General features: G+C 35.0%; 1 protein-coding gene across 4 annotated transcripts; it reads right to left on the reverse strand.

The window, feature by feature from the left end:
* Positions 1-850: 850 nt before the first annotated feature.
* Positions 851-16,982, reverse strand: LOC120131213 (F-box/kelch-repeat protein At1g26930-like). 4 transcript variants are annotated; one of them, XM_039148277.1, is made up of 3 exons: positions 3,112-3,340; positions 2,104-2,581; positions 851-1,995 (listed from the first exon to the last, which is right to left on the reverse strand). In XM_039148277.1, the coding sequence occupies exons 2-3, from the start codon at positions 2,510-2,512 to the stop codon at positions 866-868; spliced, it is 1,539 nt and encodes a 512-aa protein (XP_039004208.1). In that variant the 5' UTR covers positions 2,513-2,581; positions 3,112-3,340; the 3' UTR covers positions 851-865. The 4 variants fall into 4 exon arrangements, with proteins under 4 accessions (XP_039004208.1, XP_039004203.1, XP_039004194.1 ...); XM_039148272.1 differs by lacking the exon at positions 3,112-3,340 and adding an exon at positions 16,972-16,982 and having other exon boundaries at positions 851-2,609; XM_039148263.1 differs by having other exon boundaries at positions 851-2,581.
* Positions 16,983-22,176: the final 5,194 nt, after the last annotated feature.

Consider the following 22,176-nt stretch of genomic DNA (forward strand, 5'->3'; position numbering starts at 1 on the left):
AAACTACTGCTTTCAATATATTTATAAAAGAGTCTGGGAGAAATCTAGCTTCTGTAGGTAATGTTCTTTTGCATCCCCACCCCAGATAGAAACATAAGCCTAGCTTCTACCTCTGTGATCTATATTGCTTAAGAAATGAGACATAAACAATTCCATTGTGTCTGACATAGTTAAAAGTAAAAGAGAGACATCAACACAATAATTCAATACAAAGGGAAAGTATGGGCAATAAGAACCACTTATGAATTGGCATGTCGAGCAAATGGAGAAACAGGCACCATCCAACCGAACAAAAGAAACTAAAAACAATAAACGATTCCAGTGTGTACATAAGAAAAATTCTGGGAGTATACAGTTCATCAATTTGTAATGATCAATGTAATCAGTACATCGGCCAACATCTAAAGACAACCACCTCCAGAACTTATTTCCTCCCTTGAAGACAATTCCAATAAAATTTAAGGAAGAAGGAACCCATATGACTAGTTCTGTGTTCTTAAAAAAACTTCAGCAAACTCTAATGGCAACCTAAAATGTGTTGGTACTTCAAATTATTAAACATACTCCTGTGCTACATGACGCCAGCCTTTGCAAGTCACTGAAGACACAAATTTAATGGAGGAAATTTTTAATGAGGTTTGAAAATGGAATAAAAACTCAAGACATCCTATCAATAAGATGTTCTATTTAATCTTGAGTTATCTGAAACTCTTCCCCAACATCTCCCAGTCGATAGGGAAAAGATGTAAAAAAGATGGGGAAATTACCATTAGTAAAAATTCTGTTGAAGAAAAAAGCAACCATGCAAACCCTGGTGGCAGTGCAATATCGCTCAACTGCACAAGATGCCACCACAATCCATCTACTAACATCCCATCACAGCACAATTATACACAAAGTTACCCAACTGCTTTCTGGCAAGCAAGTTCCATTCTGGAGGCCCTTCATTGGGAACCCAAGAATTGAGCTCAATAAAACCTTCACCCAAAGCCCTAGGTCCACCAATCACTATAAGGCGATCTCCACATGCTCTGAACGCAAGACCCCAACCGTTCATTGAAACTGCTCTTTCAGGCAATCTTCCAATAGTCAACCATGAGTTTGCTTCCTTATCATACTTCTTAACCTCCATGTCAGCATGATCAGCAGCATACAGTTCCTTATTAACTACTGCAACCAGAGGGGGTGCCACAGCTGCCGCAGGCATCTCTGCCGCAACTCCACTTCTTCCAGGAGACATGTTAGGAATTTCAGTCCACTTTTTTGTCCCTAAATCATACTCCTCGCCACAAGTGAGAGCCCGTGCATCCTTCCCACCAATTCCTCCGATCACATAAAATTTCTTATCCATAAATACCCCGCTACACATCTTCCTTGGCTTATTCATGCTTGGCAAAGTCTCCCATTTCTGAGTCTCAGAATTGTACATTTCTGCAGAGTTTAGAATATTACCCTGAGAATCACAACCACCGGCTAAAATTGCAATCTCTCCAAGACTAGCTGATCCAAACAACCACCTTGGAGAATTCATACTGGTCCCAGAAGTCCATGAATTTGTTAAAATACAATATCTATATATAACCTGAGAAGTTACCTCCTTCCCAAAGACAAGCAACTCAGTTCCCACAGCCAGTGATTCCTTATCTGAAAAAATGAAACATTCATTGTGAGGCATCCTTGGCAAAAGCATCCACTTATGTCTACTAGGATCAAATGCTTCCCATTGAGGGACGTGACAAGAAAAGTAAACCCAATGCTCAACAACACCGTTCTGTCTCCTCAACTTATAGATCTCTCCGCTCCTGATTAAGGAACGAAAACTTCGATTCAACATGGCAATGGAACCATAATCAGACCTCGAGCACTTAATCAGACAACTGATTGAGTTATCTCTCCCAATTGGTTGGATTAATGCATCCATGTCGGATGAAGAATCCCCAGCATGTCTGTGGTGACCATCCTCCGGAGAATCAGAGAAGTCGTAATAATCATTATCTCGCCCAATTGGTTGGGTTAATGCATCCAAGTCAGGTGAAGAATCCCCACCAAGTCTGTGGTGATCATCCTCCTTAGGAGAATCAGAGATGTCATTATTATCACTACCACCATCTTCCTCAGATTGCTCCTCCAGCGACTCTTCCACGGAATCTGACAGGCTATCATTGTCTGATTGGTTATCCAAGTCCGGTTTTCCTAGAGCAATGGGGCAGTGGTGGATAAGTGAAGAATCCATATCCGAGGAAGAACAGGATCTCTTACCATCACCATCGGATTGGTCAGGCGAATCTGGAAAGACAAGGTCATCTGAGTCTTGTGGGGAAGAAGTGTTATTATTATTATCGTCACTGGAGGAATCATCGGAAGAGAGCTTAGACAACTTGGTTTCCGGACAACCATCTGAATCGGTGAATTCTCTTGGGCGCTTTCCATGGTACATGTAAGCCCACTTTCCTCCTCGTTGACAAGAACTGGGAAACACTAAACAGGACTTGCAGCACCAGTTCTCCAACATGACTCTCTTGCCACCCTCCCGACTTCGGACGGGAAAATCCCCAAAACAACAATGGGAATTTTCAAATCACTGTAACATCCACAAGTTCTATTTCACGCTATCAAATTGAACAAATTCTTCCTATTCGAGAAAACAGAGAGAAAAAGAAAAAGAACAGTTTCAGTATAAATTTCAAAACAATAAAACAAAGCAAACAATAATTTAATACAGTAAATTAAAGATCCAAATTCAGGTTTATAAAAAAATATTGTCTATGTACGGTTATGAAAAAAATAAAAAGTCAAAAACAATAATTAACATGCAAATTTTGTTAAAACAAGAAAAAACCGATTCCCGATTAAACAGAGGTGAAGAAATATAAGTACCAGATCCCAGAATTTCATTGAACGCAAACAAGAACAAAATAACAGACGGATTCAAACGAAGAGAAGAAAAAATAGCTAATCAAATCTGTTTATAATTTCATCACATTAATCGGGATATAAACACAAAGCGATAAATAAAATAGAAACATAAAAATGAATAACAACAAAAGCAAAGAAGTGACTGGTTAAGAAAAAGGAATAACAATAATAACGCCAACGTTGCGAGGAACTTACTGATTGGATAAGGAGAAAATTCACAAGGAAAAAATAATTGAAATGAACCTCTTTTTGTCAAAAAAAATAATATTTCACTATCTCACTCTTTTTTTTCACTTGTTCCTTTGATTTGGTGTTGCTGTTCTTCGCGTTATCGAGTTTCTTTATTTATTTTTTTCTCTGCTTCTCTATTGGCTGTTTATTTGTCCTTTGGATTTTGTGTGCAAATAGAGTGAGAGATAGGGAGCTTCGGTTTTGGCTTTGCGAGCAAAATCTAAAATGTCCTCTTTATCTCTCTTAAAACTTGCTTTCTGCCCAAACAAAGTAAATAAACATTTGAATTTTTATTTGACGAAATAAATTTATTTATTTTTCGTTTTGTTTGCTTATGGAGACGAACTATGTAAGAAATATAATGGGTAGGGTGGTGGTGAGGAGGAGGGGCGGAGGTGACGGTGCCTATATAGGGAATGAACATTGAACAACCGGTAACCGGTAAGCGCCGGTAGACACGTGTTGACTAGTGTTATAATGATGTGGAGATGATGGAAAAACACCGTCTCTCTCTCTCTCTCCTTTGTTTTTTGTTGTTGGAATAATCATCAGTTATACTTTTGTTGTGATATTGTTATTCTATATCATCATATCATTTATATGTATTAAAATTCTTTATTTTAAAATTGAATTCTTTTTTTATATATTTAAAGCTCGGGTAATCATTTTGAAGTTTTATGTACGACAATTTTAATATACATTAAGGAAATGTTTTATAGGTTTTGTTATTATTTTTTTAATATTTATATTAAAAAATTATTAGAAACATTATTATTTCTATCAGAAATGTTATTAGACGCTTTATCGAGCTTAGTAATATATATGGTAAAGTGCTACATAAAATATTTTTTTTATCAGATATATTATCAAACCCGATAAAACACCTAATAATAATATTTCCGATAATTTTTATCAATTTTATTAAAAATTAATAACAAAACCAATATCACATCTACTTAATACTTAATACATCACGTGAGAGTTTCACCTAAAGCCCCTTAACAGTCGTAGATCAAAGAACGAGGCTTAGCTGGTCAATTCTCTGCTGCCAGCTTCCGTTAGTGGAGTTTTTATTGCCTGCGGCTGCGCTACGTACAATCATTTTTTGATTGCCTTCGTATATAATCATCACTCATTCCCTAAGCATATCGACAATTTCCATTATTTGTATACTTTTACTATTTTAAACTTTTCCTATTATGTCTACTTTTAAAGTAATTAAATAATAATGATTTTTTATCCAATTCCAAAATTTCGCCTTAACTAATATTTAAATACTTAGTGTAAAAATGTAATATATGTACACATAGATTCGTTCTTCCAATCCATTTGAATTAAATTTTAGCTTATTTATCTGTACGTTATTTATGAAACTGATAAATGCTAAAATTTCAAGAGTATTTGAAAATAATTTAAATATTGACGTTAGATTTTATGCATAGTTAATTTGATACGATGATTAGAGTTTTTTTATTGATGATATTAGTTAAATTTAATTCTTTTATTTATATTCATCTCATTATTATTATTTTGATAGAAAGTTGTTAGTTTTATTAAAAATTGAAAATATTTAAAATTACAATGAATATTTACAAGTATAATTGTATATCTAAAATATAATTATGATATTTTCCTATTATCATTGGGACAAAAACTAGCCACCTATATCACATAAGAACCAAAGAAGGAAAATGTTAAAAAACCCAACCAAAAACTCGAATAAAATAAAGATACGAATAAATTTGACTGCATCAGTAAACGAATCACAAAAAGAGATGAAGCTATTGAAAGACCACCGAAAAATCGCAAATCAGAGTCAAGAAAACTATCTACGAACGCAAAACGCGTATTCAAATCAATCCGAGAGTACAAAGCAAGGAATATCATCATAATAACAAATAAACGTTATCTTGATAGTCACGATGATGTCAAATTCAACAGTGAGAAAAAAGATAAACAAAAACAACGGTAAAAACATGTCATAAAGATAGTTATTTTATTTAAAAAACTTTAAAAAAAATAATCGATGGGTAATAACCAACATTAAAATCAGTGCAACCGCCTGATAAACAAAATTCAAATTACAATTAAATATAATTTATATTTTCATTGTAATGATTGAATGAATCATTTGAAAATAGTGAATAATTTAAGGTTCTTGTGAATTGAAAATTCAAATTTAAATAGATATAAAGTTCTTAACCTTGAGGTCGTGAGATCGAGTCTTACGGGGGCATTTCATAATTCGGAGGTCTTTTACGGAAACTGTTCTCAACCTGGTGTTGGGGTAGCCTACTATCTTACCTCCCCTTACTCATACATATGGAAAAAAGGGACAGTCAAAAAAAATTGGTACGTATGCATTGACGGACGTATAATAACAAATTGAATACAAGTAATACACCAATCTTTTTCTTTTGGTTTAAATTTCAACCGAAAAAAAAAGACAAACATGAAAACAAACGAAACAAGAGTTTGGTCTAATACTAAAACCATACGGGCAGCAGTCAATTACAAGGAAGGCAATAACTTGGATTTTTTGGTCATACTCATAATATTATCCCTTTAGTTATCAATAACAACGCTGCTTATGTTTTTTATTAGTGAAAATGTGCCTTTCTGTCTACCCAAACTACTCCTTGTCCTAATATTGGCCTCCCAACTTTTTGCAAGGGTACCATTGTAGCTTAAGTTGTCAGACCGCCGCGTTTGAGAAGACGCGCCCCCCAACCCGGGGCGGCTGGCTTCACCAGCTCACTATTTGTTGATCGAAATGTCAGAATGAGATTTTTGTGGACATTATATTAAATAGTTAATTTGTTATTCCTTTTATTTTATAAAAATAACAAATATAACATAATCAGTAGTAAATATGATAAGAATGAAATTAATGATTTTTATTTAAAGAAAAAGATGGAATATCAAAATTTAGCTGTAATAGTATCTGAACCAGCTCTTGTAATTATATATCTAATTTCTAAACCGTCAAGGAGGCTGGTTTTTAGTGGTCCCACACCGACTTTTCCTTAAAGAACATATATTTTTTTCAATTACGTCTCTAATATTCACATCGCACGGTCCAAAATCGTGCATAGTATCACGAGATTTTGACCTTTTAAAAACGAAAAAATAAAATTGAGAGTTTCTAAGTCAAGATAATCTACTATTATTTAACTTTAAGTTTTATAGGTTTTTACGTTTATCCCTCCGTCCAATAAATATTTTAATAATTTTGATTTGATATAAATGGAAAGTGTACAAATTTTGTTCATACCAAGTGCGGGCAATGGCATATTATTCGGCAGCAAAGGAAATGACTCACTTGCCCATGGAATTCAAGGGTATCGCTATTTATTGGACCGTTTAACGAAGGTTGGTTTCGGGATTTTGTTCTTTAAAAAAATTATAATACGAGACTTTGGATGGCTGTGTTTTTGCGTTACGACTTGACGGCGTCGTCGAGGAGGACTGAGGGTGACCAACGATAGATCGTGCTGCGCACGTGACTGAAAGCAAAGAGAGGGAATGGGTAAAAGAGAGGGTCAAATTCGAAAATCTCCTATTGCTTGCCCTTTTTTCGAATTTAGTACTTTTAATATATTTTCATCATTTCTCCTTATGTAAACTTTGTTTATTATTTTGAAATTTTTTGTCGAATAATTTGACGTAATTTGTCAACAAAAGAAATGTAAACACATGACATATACACCTTTAATGCTTTTGTATAAAAATATTTATGCAAATATAATTGTATACAACACGAGACCATTTGATTTTTATAAAGGTAAGGTATGGAGTTTCGAAAAATCAAATTTAAGAAACTTGAAGGTTTGAATATAAATCTTTTATCATTTCATTTCTGGTTTAACGTGCATTGAAAATATGTTTTTAAAAAAACTGAAATTTATGTTTAAATTTAGGGATCTTTTACACAATTTGACCACAAAATGAAAATTACGGAGGGCAAAACACGCACACACTTGAAACACGTGCCGGAGGAAAGGTGTTTTGGGGGCAGGAGCGCGACCATTGGAAGGCAAGGACATCGGTATAGGAAAAGGAGCCACGTGTTGGCGCACGTGGATGGTAGCATTTGATTATAAAATAATAATAAAATAAAAGCCGCCAATTATTTTTTCCTATGGTAGCAGAAAATTTTGAAGGAGAAAAAAAACACAACACATGGGAGAATGTCCGTCTGTGCCGGCTTTTGCTTCCATTTTAAAACATTATAAAATGTATTGTAAGAAGATAATGATGTTGGTGACTCATATGTTTACCACTATAATCACTTTAATAATTATAATTACAGGATAAGTTTAAAAATAATCGGGTCTTAAATGGGTTAATACGAGAAAGACAAAAAAAATTCAAGGTGGAATATTTGAATAAAACGTAAAGAACAGGACTTGATAGCAAAAATAAGGAAGTAAAAAGAAGAAGAAGCAAACATGGCCACGTGAAAACATCATTTAATGAAATGAAATAAACACAAATGTGTGGAATACACATAAATAATTATAAATAAAAGTGATCGAGTCTCACGGACGTAAGGACATTTCATAATTCGGAGGTCTCTTACGGAACTGCTCTCAACCTGACGTTGGGAGCAACCTACTATCATACCTCTCCCTTACCCCCGTTACATATGAGAATAAAGATCAACTAATTTTTAATTATAAATAAAAGTACATTTATTTAAAAAAACTTGAAAAGCAAGCAACTCCGCTATGCCCCAAAAAAAAAAAAAAAAGATTCTGGCGTGCACTAAGCTCTTATAATAATCTCTCCGGTCTTCCTTTCATGAACCGAGGCAACCTCTACAGCCTATAACACTGGCCACGTGTTGCTGACTTGTGTAAAGAAGTGTGCTCATGTGAAGCATTATTGGATGGTGAGAAAGGTGTTTAGACGAGTAATTGCAAATCACGAAAAACACCAACAACTTTTCATTCTAGAATACGGTTAGGTGGTGTATTTAAGTTAATTAATATTTTTTTCTAAAAAATAATAATTATTGAAAGGGGAGAAGAAGAAACAATGACAAATGGGGGAATGGGGGTGATTAGTATAGATAATGTAAATGAAAGGCAAATGTCTCTTTCGTACAACTAAGCTACTTTCTTTTTTCAATATTATAAGGCCTTTTTGTTGATGATATTGTAGCCCGGGCGGAGGAATAACTTTATGTTAAAAGTATGAAATTATATTATAATATGAAATATAAGTAAAATTATTAGATTATATAAAAAATCATTTTTTTAAAATGTTGTGATATGTTTTAGTGTGAAAGACAAGTGAAATTAGAGTACTAATAGTATGGTGGGTTTCACATGACATTGATTTCGTATTAGTTTTGGGGTTTATTTGGAAAAAGGCCCCATTCCAACACCTGGTGTAAATCCAACCACTTCCATCAATTAAACGCCCAAGATTCTTCCCTTCATGACTTGGATTTTAGGTTATTCATCTTGATCAAAAGAAATAAAAAATTATAAATGACCAAAATAACGTAATATCTAATATTGCTTGTAAAGTTATATTTTATTAATATTATATTAGATAACAGTCTTATAAAAAATGAACATCTAAACTATTTTTTATTATTATTTGTAATTAGTTAACTTTTTGTCTTGTTCTTATTTCCCACTTTATCTTTATCTATTAGCTTAGTTAATAGTATAAGAATGGGGAAGAAGGCCAAAATAACTTTGGCAATTAGCAAACAACTTAGTTGTGTTGTGACAATCTTTCATTTTTGGAGTTTTAAGATCATCGGAAACTACTCACTATTACTTCCATTATGCTAATATTATGAGATTTGTGTGTGCAAATATTATCTAAATTTGACATTTAAATATACTCAACTTAGAATTTTAATTTTTTTATGGTGCAAGTGTGGTAGTCATACATATTGATTAATTTTAAAGTTTTTATTAAATCAATTTTTTATTACGGATGATGAATTTTTTATTCACAAAGCTCAAACTCGAGATCATGTTTTAAATATGTTGGATTTCATATCATTTAACTCAACAAATATTAATGAATATAGATAAATTTAGAAATCCCATCATAAAATGGATGGTAATGAATAAGAAGAAAAAAGCATGAAAAACTTGAAGAGTTGGATGTTTGTACACAAAGCATAGGAAAAGATTAAGATTTGGTGGATATGACATGTATCGCTTGATTTTGAAGTTGGGGTTTTCATTATAAAGTGAAGGTGAGAAGATATGAAAGTGGGAGGGGACACTCTGATTGGTGAAACTAAGTCAACAGGCACAAAAGGCCATGTGGAGAAGGTCAGCAAAGGTGAGATGTATCACTTGTGCCTTCCCCCCTGTACATTTCATTTCCACGAGAAAAGAGTATCATCCCTAAACTAAAACTACTTTGTTAGGCAAACATCACACCCAAAAATTAGGCATCATGATTTTTACCTGGATAATTACGTCTTCCCAAAAGAAAAAAGCTAAACAAAACCAATTATGGCGGGCAACACATATGGATAAATTGTTGCGGAATACGGTTATCGGATAGAGCAAAATCGTAATTAATAATTTGAGAAAATAAAAAAGAAGATAAAATATACACAAAATTTATGTGGAAACCCCCTAAATAATATAGGTAAAAACCACGGGCAACGGTAGAAGAATTTCACTATGAGAAAATAGGAATTACAACTTCTCTCGATCTACCAAGGAGAAAACAATGATAATTCTCTCTTGATAAAAAGGAGAAAACAACTCTCAAGAAACTCTCTAAATTCTCTCTAGTAATGGAAGAAAGCTAGAATGCTTTGGGATGGTTTTGAAGCTAAATGAGCTAGGGTATTTATAGTTGAAGCTTAAGGACTAATTTATAAATACCCAAACTTACAATGGCTAAAATTGAGGATCTACCATTGTTGAAAAATCAACAATTTATGCAGCCCTTTTGACAATTGCAGCTTCTTTCTTTGACTCCACAATTCGGTGGAGATAAGTGGCAACTTTCGGTGCCACTTGCTCAATTAATTTTCAACAATCTCTCACTTGAAGATTTAATTGGAACAATCATATCTTCACACCATTCTTTCTACCTTGTACCATCATGTTGCTTACGTTTCTGACAGGCCACAAGAGGATCGACAACAAGTAAATTTATCGGTATTGATCGCCTTCGTCATGAAATCTGCTATGTTGTCTTTGATATGGATCTTCTGCATATCTATCGTCCCTTCTTCCATCTTTTCACGAATGAAATGGTACTGAACTCGTATGTGCTTTGTCCTTGAATGAAATGTTGGATTCCTTGCTAGATGCAAGGCGTTTTGATTGTCACAAAACAGATAGACATACTCTTGATTGTGCCCAAGCTCCTCCAATAGCATATTCAACCAAATTATTTTTTTTCTGGCTTGTGTAGCTGCTACATATTCTATCTTTTTTGTGGATGTAGCCACAACTGACTGCAATTTTGAAACCCAGCTTATAGCTCACCAGCAACTTTGAATACATATCCTGTAGTAGATTTACTTTTATCCAAATCCCCTGCATAGTCAGAATCAATATACCCATTGATAAGTAAGTTTGATCCTCTGTAACATAATGCAACATTTGAGGTCCTTTTAATGTATCTCAAAACCCTCTTTACTATATTCCAATGCTCTTTGCATGGATTCGCCATGTACCGACTAACCACTCCCACTGCTTGTGCAATATCTGGTCTTGTGCATATCATAGCGAACATTAAACTTCCCACTGCTTATGCATACGATACTCGAGACATCCCCATCCTCTCTTCTTCACTGCTAGGACTCATATTGGAGGATAATTTGAAGTTAATAGGAAGAGGGGTAGAAATTGGCTTACAATCTTGCATGTTAAATCGTGACAAGATCTTCTTTAAGTAATTCTTTTGTGAAAGCCAAATCTTCCTATTACTTCTGTCTCGGTGAATTTGCATCCCTAGAATCTTGTTTGCTGATCCCAAGTCCTTCATTTCAAATTCCCTAGCCAGTTGTGCCATCAATTCGTCAATATGATCTTTGTTGGGTCATGCAACCAACATGTTATCCACATACAACAACAATATAACAAAATCGTTATCACCAGACCTCTTGAAATAAGCACAAGGGTCTGCATTAAGTCTGTTGTATCTAAGGCACATAATGAATGAATCAAATCTCTTATACCAACACCTCAGCGCCTGCTTTAGATCGTACAGAGATTTGTTCAACCTGCAAACCAAGTTATTCTTTTTTTTTTCTTCAAAACCTTCAGGTTGGAGCATGTAAATCTCTTCTTCAAGATTTCCATGAAGAAAAGCTGTTTTAACATCTAGCTGCTCTAGATGTAAGTTTAATGTAGCACACATTGCCAAAACTACTCGAACTGTTATTAGTAAAACCACAGGAGAAAATATTTCATTAAAATCAATACCTTCTTTTTGAGCATATCCTTTGACCACCAGTCTTGCACGATACCTCTCCACTTGATCGTCACCATTTCGCTTGATTTTGAAGACCCATTTGTTACCAATTGGCTTCATTCCTTGTGGTAGTGGCACAAGGTCCCATGTATTATTTTTATGAAGGGCTTCGATTTCTTCTTGCATCACCATCATCCACAGTGAAGCATCTGAGTTGTTTATTGCCTCTTGGAATGTTGATGGCTCACCGTCCTCTGTTAAAAGGCGGTATGCAATATTACCTTCTATAACATAATCTGAGTACCAATTAGGACGTCTTCTCACACGATCTGATTGACGAGTTGTTGGAGCTTTAGAACTCTCTGGTTCTTGTTCATCATGTGTTGGTTCTGCTTCAGAAGAATCTCCTTGTTCAAGCTCTTTTTCCATATGTATCTGTGTAGTCTCTAACTTTTCAGCGCTATCATTATCTTCTTTTCTTTGTAATTTATCTTTTACAAAGATAACATCCCTGCTGATGATCACTTTGCGGGCAGTGGGATCCCACAAGCGATACCTCTTTACTCCAGCAGCATACCCCAATAATTTGCATTTCCTGGATTTTGGATCTAACTTCAAAATTTCTTGGGAGTTATACATCACATACACTATACTTCCAAATACATGGAGGTTTGAATAATCATATGGTTTACCAGTCCACATCTCCATTGGTGTCTTTAGCTCTATTGCAGTTGATGGAGCTCGATTCACCAAATAACAAGCGGTATTGACTGCTTCTGCCCCGAATGATTTTTCTAGGCTGTATCCCTCAACATTGCTCTTGTTCTTTCTAACAAGGTTCTGTTCATCCGCTCTGCCACTCTATTTTTTTGAGGAGTGTTTGCCACTGTGAACTGTCTTTTGATGTATTCTTTCCTGCAAAAGTCATCAAATTCTTCGCCTGTGTATTCTCCTCCATTATCTGTTCTGAAACACTTGATCTTATTTCCAGAATCAAGTTCCACCCGCACTTTGAAGTTTTTGAAAGTTGAAAACATGTCTGACTTCTTTTTAATATGGTACACCCAACATCTCCTGGAGTAGTCATCAATAAATGAGACAAATATTTTGCTCCGCCTAGGGATGTAATTGGTGCTTGCCATACGTCAAAGTGAACCAATTCTAGAACACTTTTGCCTCTAAAATTTGATGTTTTGAATTTCAACCGGTACTGCTTACTTGTTATGCAATTCTCACACAAAGTAAGTGATACCTTTGTTAAGCCTGGAAGTAGCTTTTGCTCCACAAGAACTTTCATTCCTTGTTCTGACATGCGTCCAAGTTTCTGATGCCATAGCATTGCAGAATCTGAACTACATGAGGCAACAGAGGCTTTTGCTTCTAGCAAAGTCTCTCCCTTCAGCATGTACAAGTTTGCAGCTATCTTTTCGCCTTTTAGCACAACAAGCGCTCCACGGAACACCTTCATGATTCCTTTCCGTGTTTCAATCTTGCTTGTATTATTATCCAACAATCCGTAGGATAATAAATTTTTCTTCAGGCCTTTCACGTACCGCACATCTCGAACAACTTTAATTGTTCCATCATACATCTTCAATTTGATGGTTCCCATGCCAATGATCTCTATGGCATGATCATTGCAACTATACACAGATCCTTCAGAGACATGTTCATAATGATGGAACCATTCTCTTCTTGAGGTTATGTGATATGTTGCTTCCGAATCAATGAGCCATATATCTGCAAATCTTTTTCTGCCTTCCACGGTGGTTGACGCTTCACAACATAGAGCATCTCCATCATCTGAAGTGTTTGCGGTATTGCCTTGTGGGTTGGAGTTTTTATTTAGACTCCAACAATCCTTCTTCAAGTGACCCTTCTTTCCATAGTTGTAGCACTTTAAATTCTTCTTGCTCCTCGACTTCGATCTATCATGTTTGTGACTGCTGCTTTGGTCACGTTCTGTTGATCTCCCTCTCATCGTTGTCAATGCTTTTTCTTGTTGCAGATTTACTTTTCTGTCTTCCTTGTTCTTGCGCTGATTTTCTTCTTGTAGAACAACAGATGCAACGTCATCAAAGACTAGACTGGTGACATTACTGTTTGTCAAGTTGATGATGAGTTGATCATATGAATCATGTAGACTTTGAAGTAGAAGTTCAACACGTTCTTGTTCTCCTATTGTACATCTTAAAGATGTAAGCTGAGAAAATAAAGTGTTCAGCGTGTTTAAGTGCTCTGTCACTGAAGTAGATTCCGGCATCCGGAGAGTGTACAATTTCCTCTTAAGGAAAATTTTATTGTGACACGATGTGGCCTCGTACAATTTGGTGAGATGATCCCATATCTCCTTAGCTTTCTCTTCTCCTCGATGCTTGACAATACTTAATCTGCTAATGCTAGATGAAAGTTTGCCATAGCATTCCCGTCCATTTCGATCCATTTGTTATCATCTGTGAAATCTACCGGTCTTTCACTGATAGTTGCTAGACAATCGTCTTTCCTCAGGATGACCTTCATCTTTAATTTCCACAATGAGAAATTTCTCCCATTGAATTTTTCAATATCAAATTTCGTTGCCATAGCTTCTATTACGGATAGCTCCCACTATTTCACTATTGTGAATAATTCTCTAGAACCTTCAAAGAATGGGTAATACCTTCTTACTTTCTTATGTTGGAGGATCCACCTTTTGGTGGCAACCACAAAGACAATAAACACATATTACACACTCAAATCTGACTCAGATACCAATTGTTGCGGAAGACGGCTATCGGATAGAGCAAAATCGCAACTAATAATTTGAGAAAATAAAAATGAAGATAAAAGAGACAAAATTTACGTGAAAACCCCCTAAATTATATAGGGTAAAAACCACGGGAAACGGTAAAAGAATTTCACTATGAGAAAATAGGAATTACAACTTCTCTCGATCTACCAAGGAAAAACAATGATAATTCTCTCTTGATAAAAGGGAGAAAACAACTCTCAAGAAACTCTCTAAATTCTCTCTAGTAATGGAAGAAAGCTAGAATGCTTTGGGATGATTTTGAAGCTAAAAGAGCTAGGGTATTTATAGTTGAAGCTTAAGAACTAATTTGTAAATACCCTAACTTACAATGGCTAAAATTGAGGTTCTACCATTGTTGAAGAAATCAACAATTTCTGCAGCCCTTTCGACAATTGCAGCTTCTTTCTATGACTCCACAATTCGGTGGAGATAAGTGACAACTTTCGGTGCCACTTGCTCAATCAATTTTCAACATAAATTACATTAACCATCATTAAAACATTAATTTATATTTTGATTTTGATTTAAGTTTTAAAGATAACAAAACAATTATTAATATTACGACAAGTAATAGAATAATCATTCAACTCTTATGTTTCGTCGGGTGACCAACGATAGTCTAATGTGACAAATAATGTAATATTTTTTAATGAATTAACTTCTATCAATTAAATGATGACATTTGGTATTATCTTATTAATGTGAAAAAATATGAAAAGAGTGAGAATCGAATATGAAGGTATCGATATCCAACCAAACAAAGGTAGGAGATTTGATAGAAAAGAGTTAAAATTATTGAGAAAGAAAGAGGATTGGTTGTGATCCTTGGACTCTTAATGATAATAATTGTTTAAAATTATTTTTGAAAAGTTAAAAACATATTTATTTAGAATTTTAGGTAAGTTTGTATCATACTTCTCCGTTCTACCCAATATATATATTTTTTTGAATCAAAGGAAGAGGAAAACTAAATGGAAAAGTTAATCTCCAGCAGCTCCCTCGTGCAGCAAGTAGCCAACTGCTGCAAGAACGGCTGGTTCCAAGCCGCCTTTGTCATTGCATCCGCAACTTTGTTACCTTCTCGGCCAACATGTGTGAACCGAACAAGAAATCCGTGAATTTCGCCTAACCTAAGCAAAAAAAACGACTTAGCCAAAAGAAAATTCTAAATTAAAAATAATCATCTTAAACACGAAAACAAATACGATTGTATTTTGATTTAAATATAATATTATTCCATAAAGGCATCCTTGGTTTTTCAGTTCCGTGGGCTTTCTTTCTAGTCACTCGTAAAATGCCAAAGAGATTAGATGCTTTTCTTCATATTAATGACACATCACATATGGAACATTGGATGAATCTTTCTTTTCAATTCTCAAAGAATTTTTGTTCAACTTGAATTGTGTTGTTTTAGATTTATTTTCACATGATATATAATTTAAATCTTATTTTTTAATGTTAATATATAATAATCAAATGGAATGATATGTTTGGTATTGATAATTTTGCTTCGTGGTTTGCTCTATTTGCAAGGGAAAAGAATATTAATTACATGTTGATATTAGATTTTGTACTGCTTTTTATTTAATTTCATCTAACTTCTATTCAATTTTATAATTTTTACATGTATTGATCCCATGCATCATTCGGGTAATCGAAACTATTTATCCCGAATAATTAAGCAATTATCAGTGAATTTACCCATTATTTTAGTAGATTCACTGGAACCATCATGTGGCGTTTGGTTGGATGGAATCCTTTGGAATGGGTGGGATTTGGAATCCAATTCCACCACTTTCCCATGTTTAGTTCAAGTTTTTCAAGGGAATTGGAATCCCTAATGGAATTCAATTCCATCAAATGAGGAAAAGTGAATTCTATCAACAAAAAAAAAAGAGGGAATTGAAATTTGACCATACTACCCTCATCAATCCTTTGGTAACTTATTTATATATTGAATAAAAATATTTTTTTATTATTTCGGATCGGGTTTCTAATTCATATATTCGGGTCGGGTCGGGTTGGTGAAATTTTATTTTGGTCGGGTCGGATCGAGTTTTTTTAAGTGTGGTATTCGGGTCGGGTCGGGTCGGGTTCGGGTTTAGGGTGAAAAAAACCGGACCGACCCGAAAATATATATAATTCATGTTGGGTCGGATTAAGTCGCTGTTTTTATTAAATAAAAATAATTTTTTATTATTTCGGGTCGGGTTGGATTTCTAATTCATATATTCGGGTCGGGTCGGATGAAACTTTATTTTTTCGGGTCGGGTTGGGTTTTTTAAGTGTGATATTCGAGTCGGATCGGGTTTTTTAAAGTGTGATATTCGGGTCGGGTTTAGGGCGAAAAAAATCAGACCGACACGAAAATAAATATAATTCGGGTCGGGTCAGATTAAGTCACTGTTTTTATTAAATAAAAATATTTTTTATTATTTCGGGTCGGGTCGGGTCAGATTTCTAATTCATATATTCGGGTCGGGTCATGAAACTTTATTTTGTTCGGGTCGGGTCGGGTTTTTTAAGTGTGATGTTCGGGTCGGGTCGGTTTTTTTAAGTGTGATATTCGGGTCAAGTAGGGTCGGGTTCGAGTTTAGGGTGAAAAAAACCAGACCGACCCGAAAAAAAAATATAATTTTACCTTATATATTTAGGAATAATTATAATAATACCACTCTATATATAATTTTTTTCAATTAAGTCAATGTTTTTATTGAATAAAAATATATATTTTTTTATTTTGGGTCATGTCGGGTCGAGTTTCTAATTCATATATTGAATAAAAATAATTTTTGGTATTTTTTGTAATTAATTAACATACTCCGATTGGAAGGTATCGAAATATTGTTCTATCTTTTGGTAACTTATTAACATATTTTGATTGCGATGATTTTAACTTATAATGTTTATTAGCATAATTTTTATAATTTATTGAAATGAATAATCATTTAATAAAATAAAATTTAATATTTTTTAATTTTTTACTACATGTAAGTTGTAAAATAAACTAAAATAAAGAAAAAAAAACAAGAAGGGCAATTCTGTCATTTTACAATACTAAAATCAAATTCATCTGTCATGTCTGCGAACCAAACAAAATATGAATTGGATTCCAATTCCTACATATTCCAATTCCTTCACAGATTCTAATTCCCTCAAAAATATTCCAACGAATCAAACTCCACCTCAGTATTCCGAAAATCTTGATTGCTATGATTCATCAACCACAAGAATAATTGAAAAAAACCAACAATTAGCGAAGAAGAAAAGAGGAAGTTAATGATTAAGATAGTGGGATTATGTTTACGACGTCGGTTGATTAGAAAGATAAGGGTGTGATTGTGTTTTCAACTTTTCTTTTCCCCCAATTCAGTGTGCCCCCCATCCCCTATTCCTAAGTTGAATATCATATCCATTGAAATGATAGGTAGGCTTAATTAATATAACACACGCGGTTAATATTTTATTGAACAAATCTTGACTTTAGATGTTGTTACCCCAAACATAGGAGCCCTTTCCAGGGGTTACTATTCTTACCACTGTTAGTCATGTCTCGTCCACTATACATGTACATGGATCAAAATTAAGACATTAACTTTGTTGTCTGGGGACCAAGAATTTCCCATCGCAAGAATCAGGTTCTGTAAGGAAACTACCCCCGGGACGGGGTTTCTCATTCACTTGCAATGAAAATGGAGTAAATGCTGCCATTAATGGATTCGTCCCCCATAAACTATATGCTTTTCTTTTGATTTTTGTGTGAGAAGAAAAAAATCTTTTGTTCTAAACCACTTTGGGAAGCAATGTCCTGCCATTTGTGTAAGAATAAACAATTGCATGATGAACTGATAATAATATTAAGGGATGGATTCATCCATGAATGTTGTTGTTGGTTCTGCTGCAACTTGTTGGGAAATAAAACGAGTAATTTTCCTATAACTAAATTAGTGAGAATGCGAAATAAAAACGAAAAAATAATATCCGAAATTGATAACAGAGTTCAGCCAATTATACCTACGTCTCCAGACTGTTGCAGATCTTTTACTAAAGAGAGAAAATTTACAGGTTTTTACAAAACACTCACAAGAAAACTCTCTAAACTCTTTAGTAGTGGGAGAAATAAATGATTTGGGATGATTTTGAAGTTAAATGAGTTAGGGTATTTATAGTTGAAGCTTAAGGATTAATCTTGTAAATATCCTAAAGTGCAGGGAATAAATTTGCAATTATCCCATTACTATTTTTCAACAAAAATCTGCCAAACTTTGAACACCAAATTGCAGTAGCCGACTGCCATCTAGAATGCATCAATATTTCAACAAGTGTTGCCATGAAATTATCAACTTTCAACAATCTCCCACTTAAAGACTGATTTTAATGTCTTCACACCTTGATCAATGCAGCAGTATTTCTGGTCTTGTTACTCTAGCAAGCCAATTGAAACTGAACACAACTTCAGTTTTCCGTAGTCACCGTCTTTGTTAACATGTCTGCCGGATTTTGAGCTCCACTAATCTTTTCAAGTTTCAAAATCTCATCTTCCAGAAGAGACTGAATAAAATGATATCTCAATTGTATGTGCTTCGTCCTGGAATGAAAAGACGGATTCTTCGCTAGATGGATAGTACTTTGACTGTCGCAATACAAGACATTGTTTTCTTGTTTCTTGCCTAACTGTTCCAAGAAACTTTGGAGCCAAACCATCTCATTGCTGACTTCCGTAACAGCGACATATTCTGCTTCAGTTGTGGAGAGAGCAACTATATTCTATAGTTGAGAAACCTAACTCACTGCAATACCTCCTAGAGTATAGACATACTCTGTAGTGCTTATTATGATGTCAACATTTCCGTCTAAGTCAACATCTACATAGCCTGTTAGTATCGTATCTTCACCTTTGAAACAAAGTGCTTTGTTTGTGGTACTCCGAAGATATCTGAGGATCCATTTGACTGCTTCTCAGTGTACCTTGTTCGAATTATTCATGTACCTGCTGACAGCTCCCACTGCTTGAGCAATATCTGGTCTAGTACAAACCATGGCATACATCAGACTTCCAATTGATGAGGCATACAACACATTCACCATGTGTGCACGTTTTTCCTCCGTCTTTGGTGACTATTCTTTGGAGAGTCTAAAATGAACACCTAAAGGTGTACTTACTGGTTTAACATCTTGCATGTTGAACTTGGAGAGTACTTTGTTGATGTACTCAGCCCGTGATAACATCAAAGTCCCCGACTTTGTGTCTCTCTTAATCCTCATCCCAAGAATCTACTTTGCAGCGCCCAGATCTTTCATTGCAAACCGCTTCAACAATTTTTGCTTCAAGTTTATAATCTCTTGCATGTCTGAGCCTGCAACGAGCATGCCATCAACGTACAACAATAAAATAATGAAGTTGTTGTCTAAATTCTTGATGTAGCAACAATGATATGCTTGGCATCTGATAAAACCAATGCTATCTATGAAGCTATCAAACTTTTTGTATCACTGTCTAGGAGCTTGTTTTAAATCATACAAGTTATTCTTCAACCTGCATACCAGTTTTTTCATGTCTGCCTCTATGAAGCCTTCTGGCTGCCTCATATAGATTTATCCCTCCAAATCACCATGAAGTAAATATGTCTTCACATCTAAGTGCTCAAGATGTAGATTCTCTGAAGCTACAATTTTCAACACTAGTCTGATTGTAGACAGCTTCACGACTGGAGAGAAAATTTCATTGTAGTCAATACATTCTTTTTGTTGAAAACCTTTGACAACCAATATTGCTTTGTAGCGTTTTCTCCCATCGTGCTCTTCTTTGATCTTATAAACCCACTTGTTATGGAGCACTTTCTTTCCTGGTGGTAATTCAGCTAATTCCCACGTCTCATTTGACATAAACGAGTCAATCTCATCTTTCATGGAAGACTCCCACTTGACTGAATCCTCTACCTGCATTACTTCATCATAGTACTCTGATTCACCATTATCAGTCAGCAACAAGTAGTGCAAAGAAGGCGAATAACGCTGGGTTGGTTTAGGAATTTTGGAGGAGCGTCTTAGTTCTAGTGTGTCTGGTTCTTCTTGATCTGCTTCAGGAATGATCTGAACATCATTTCCAGAAATCTCCTCAAACTTAACAAATTCTATTGTTTCAGCTTCGGTATTAGAGCTACTTGATTCTATGGTTGACTTATCTTTGTACATCACATTCTCATTGAAAATGCTCTGATGATCTTTCGATTTTCGTAGTCCCAAAACCGGTAACCAAACTCATCACCACTATAACCAACAAAGACGCATTTGTTGGACTTAGCATCAAGTTTACTTCTTTCAGTAGAATTTATGTGTACATAAGAAATACAACCAAACACTCTTGAATGTGAAAGGTTTATTTCTTTTATGCTCCAAACTTCCTCTGGTATTCTACAATCCAAGGGAACTGAGGGCCTACGGTTGATCAGGTAAGTTGCAGTATTGGTAGCTTCAGCCCATAGCAATTTGGCCAATCTGGCATGCATCCTCATGCTTCTGGCACGTTCATTCAGAGTTTGTTCATGCAATATACTACGTCATCCTGCTGTAGTGTCATGGGAACTGTAGTCTCCATCTTGATCCCATTATTTTCGCAAAATTCACTCAATCTACTATTTCTGTACTCTCCTCCATTATCAGACCTCAACCGCTTGACTTTCAAACCAGTCTTATTTTCTACCATGGCCTTTCATTTTCTGAAGGTATAAAAGACTTCTGATTTTTTCTTCAGGAAATAAACCCACACATTTCTTGTAGAATCATCGATGAAGGAGATATAATATAGTGAGCTTGTAAGAGATGGAACTGGATATGGTCCCCATACATCAATATGAACCAACTCTAACTTTTAGCCTTAGGTGTCTTGCCAATATTTGTAAAACTGACTTTCATTTGTTTGCCAAAGATACAATCTTCACATAGTCCGACATCTATATTCTTTAGATCCGACATCTTCCCTTTTGACAAAAGTGTCTTCATCCCTTTTCGCTTATATGGCCAAACCTTTGGTGCCATAGGTTTGATTTTCCATCAGCATATGCTACTGCAATGATATTATCTAAATTTGAGGTTACATAAAGAGTATTAGTCTTCTAACCACGAGCAATGACGATTGCTTCTTTTGTAATCTTTCATTCACAGCCTGAAAAGCTAATACTATATCCTACTCCATCAAGTTGTCCTACAAAAATCAAATTTCTTTTGAGGCTAGGAATATGTCTCACTCTTTCATCTTCCAGGTGGTATGGTTTGGCAACTTTAATCGGATGTCTCATTTTCCGACGATCTTCAATATTTCATCATCAGCTAGATGAACCTTCTCAAAATCACCACTGACATAGTTTTCCATAATTTCTTAGCATGGGGTGGAGTGGAAAAATGCCCTTGAATCCAAGATCCGTGATTCAATCGGATTGTTAACGCTTAGAATCATGGTGCCACCTGTCTCCTCTGTCATGTTGGCAGATTCCTGTGCACCAACATATTTTTTTGGTGCTCAGTAATCTCTTTTTCGTTCTTGATTTTCCCTTTCTGGATTTCGATCTTCCACGATTTGAATTTCTTTATGAAGTTCTCCCTCTAGACTCTGTGTGCAAGGATGAGGAGCTTGATGCTTCACCCGATTCTCTCCGTCGAATTTCTTCACTCAATACCAGATCCCGAACATCGTCAAATTTCAATTTACTATTTCCCGATGAGTTGCTGACTGCTGTAACAGTAGCATTCCAACTGTTTGGTAAAGATGATAAGAGAATTAAAGCTCGAACTTCATCATCGAATTCAATTTCCACGGAACTCAA

Source organism: Hibiscus syriacus, unplaced genomic scaffold (genome assembly GCF_006381635.1).
Source record: "Hibiscus syriacus cultivar Baekdansim isolate YM2019G1 unplaced genomic scaffold, ASM638163v2 tig00001674_pilon, whole genome shotgun sequence".
NCBI classification, from domain to species: domain Eukaryota; kingdom Viridiplantae; phylum Streptophyta; class Magnoliopsida; order Malvales; family Malvaceae; genus Hibiscus; species Hibiscus syriacus.

Bases quoted from the DNA above. Each gene is read 5' to 3' on its own strand.
- LOC120131213 (XM_039148272.1), bottom strand. From the start codon at position 2,512: ATGTTGGAGAACTGGTGCTGCAAGTCCTGTTTAGTGTTTCCCAGTTCT.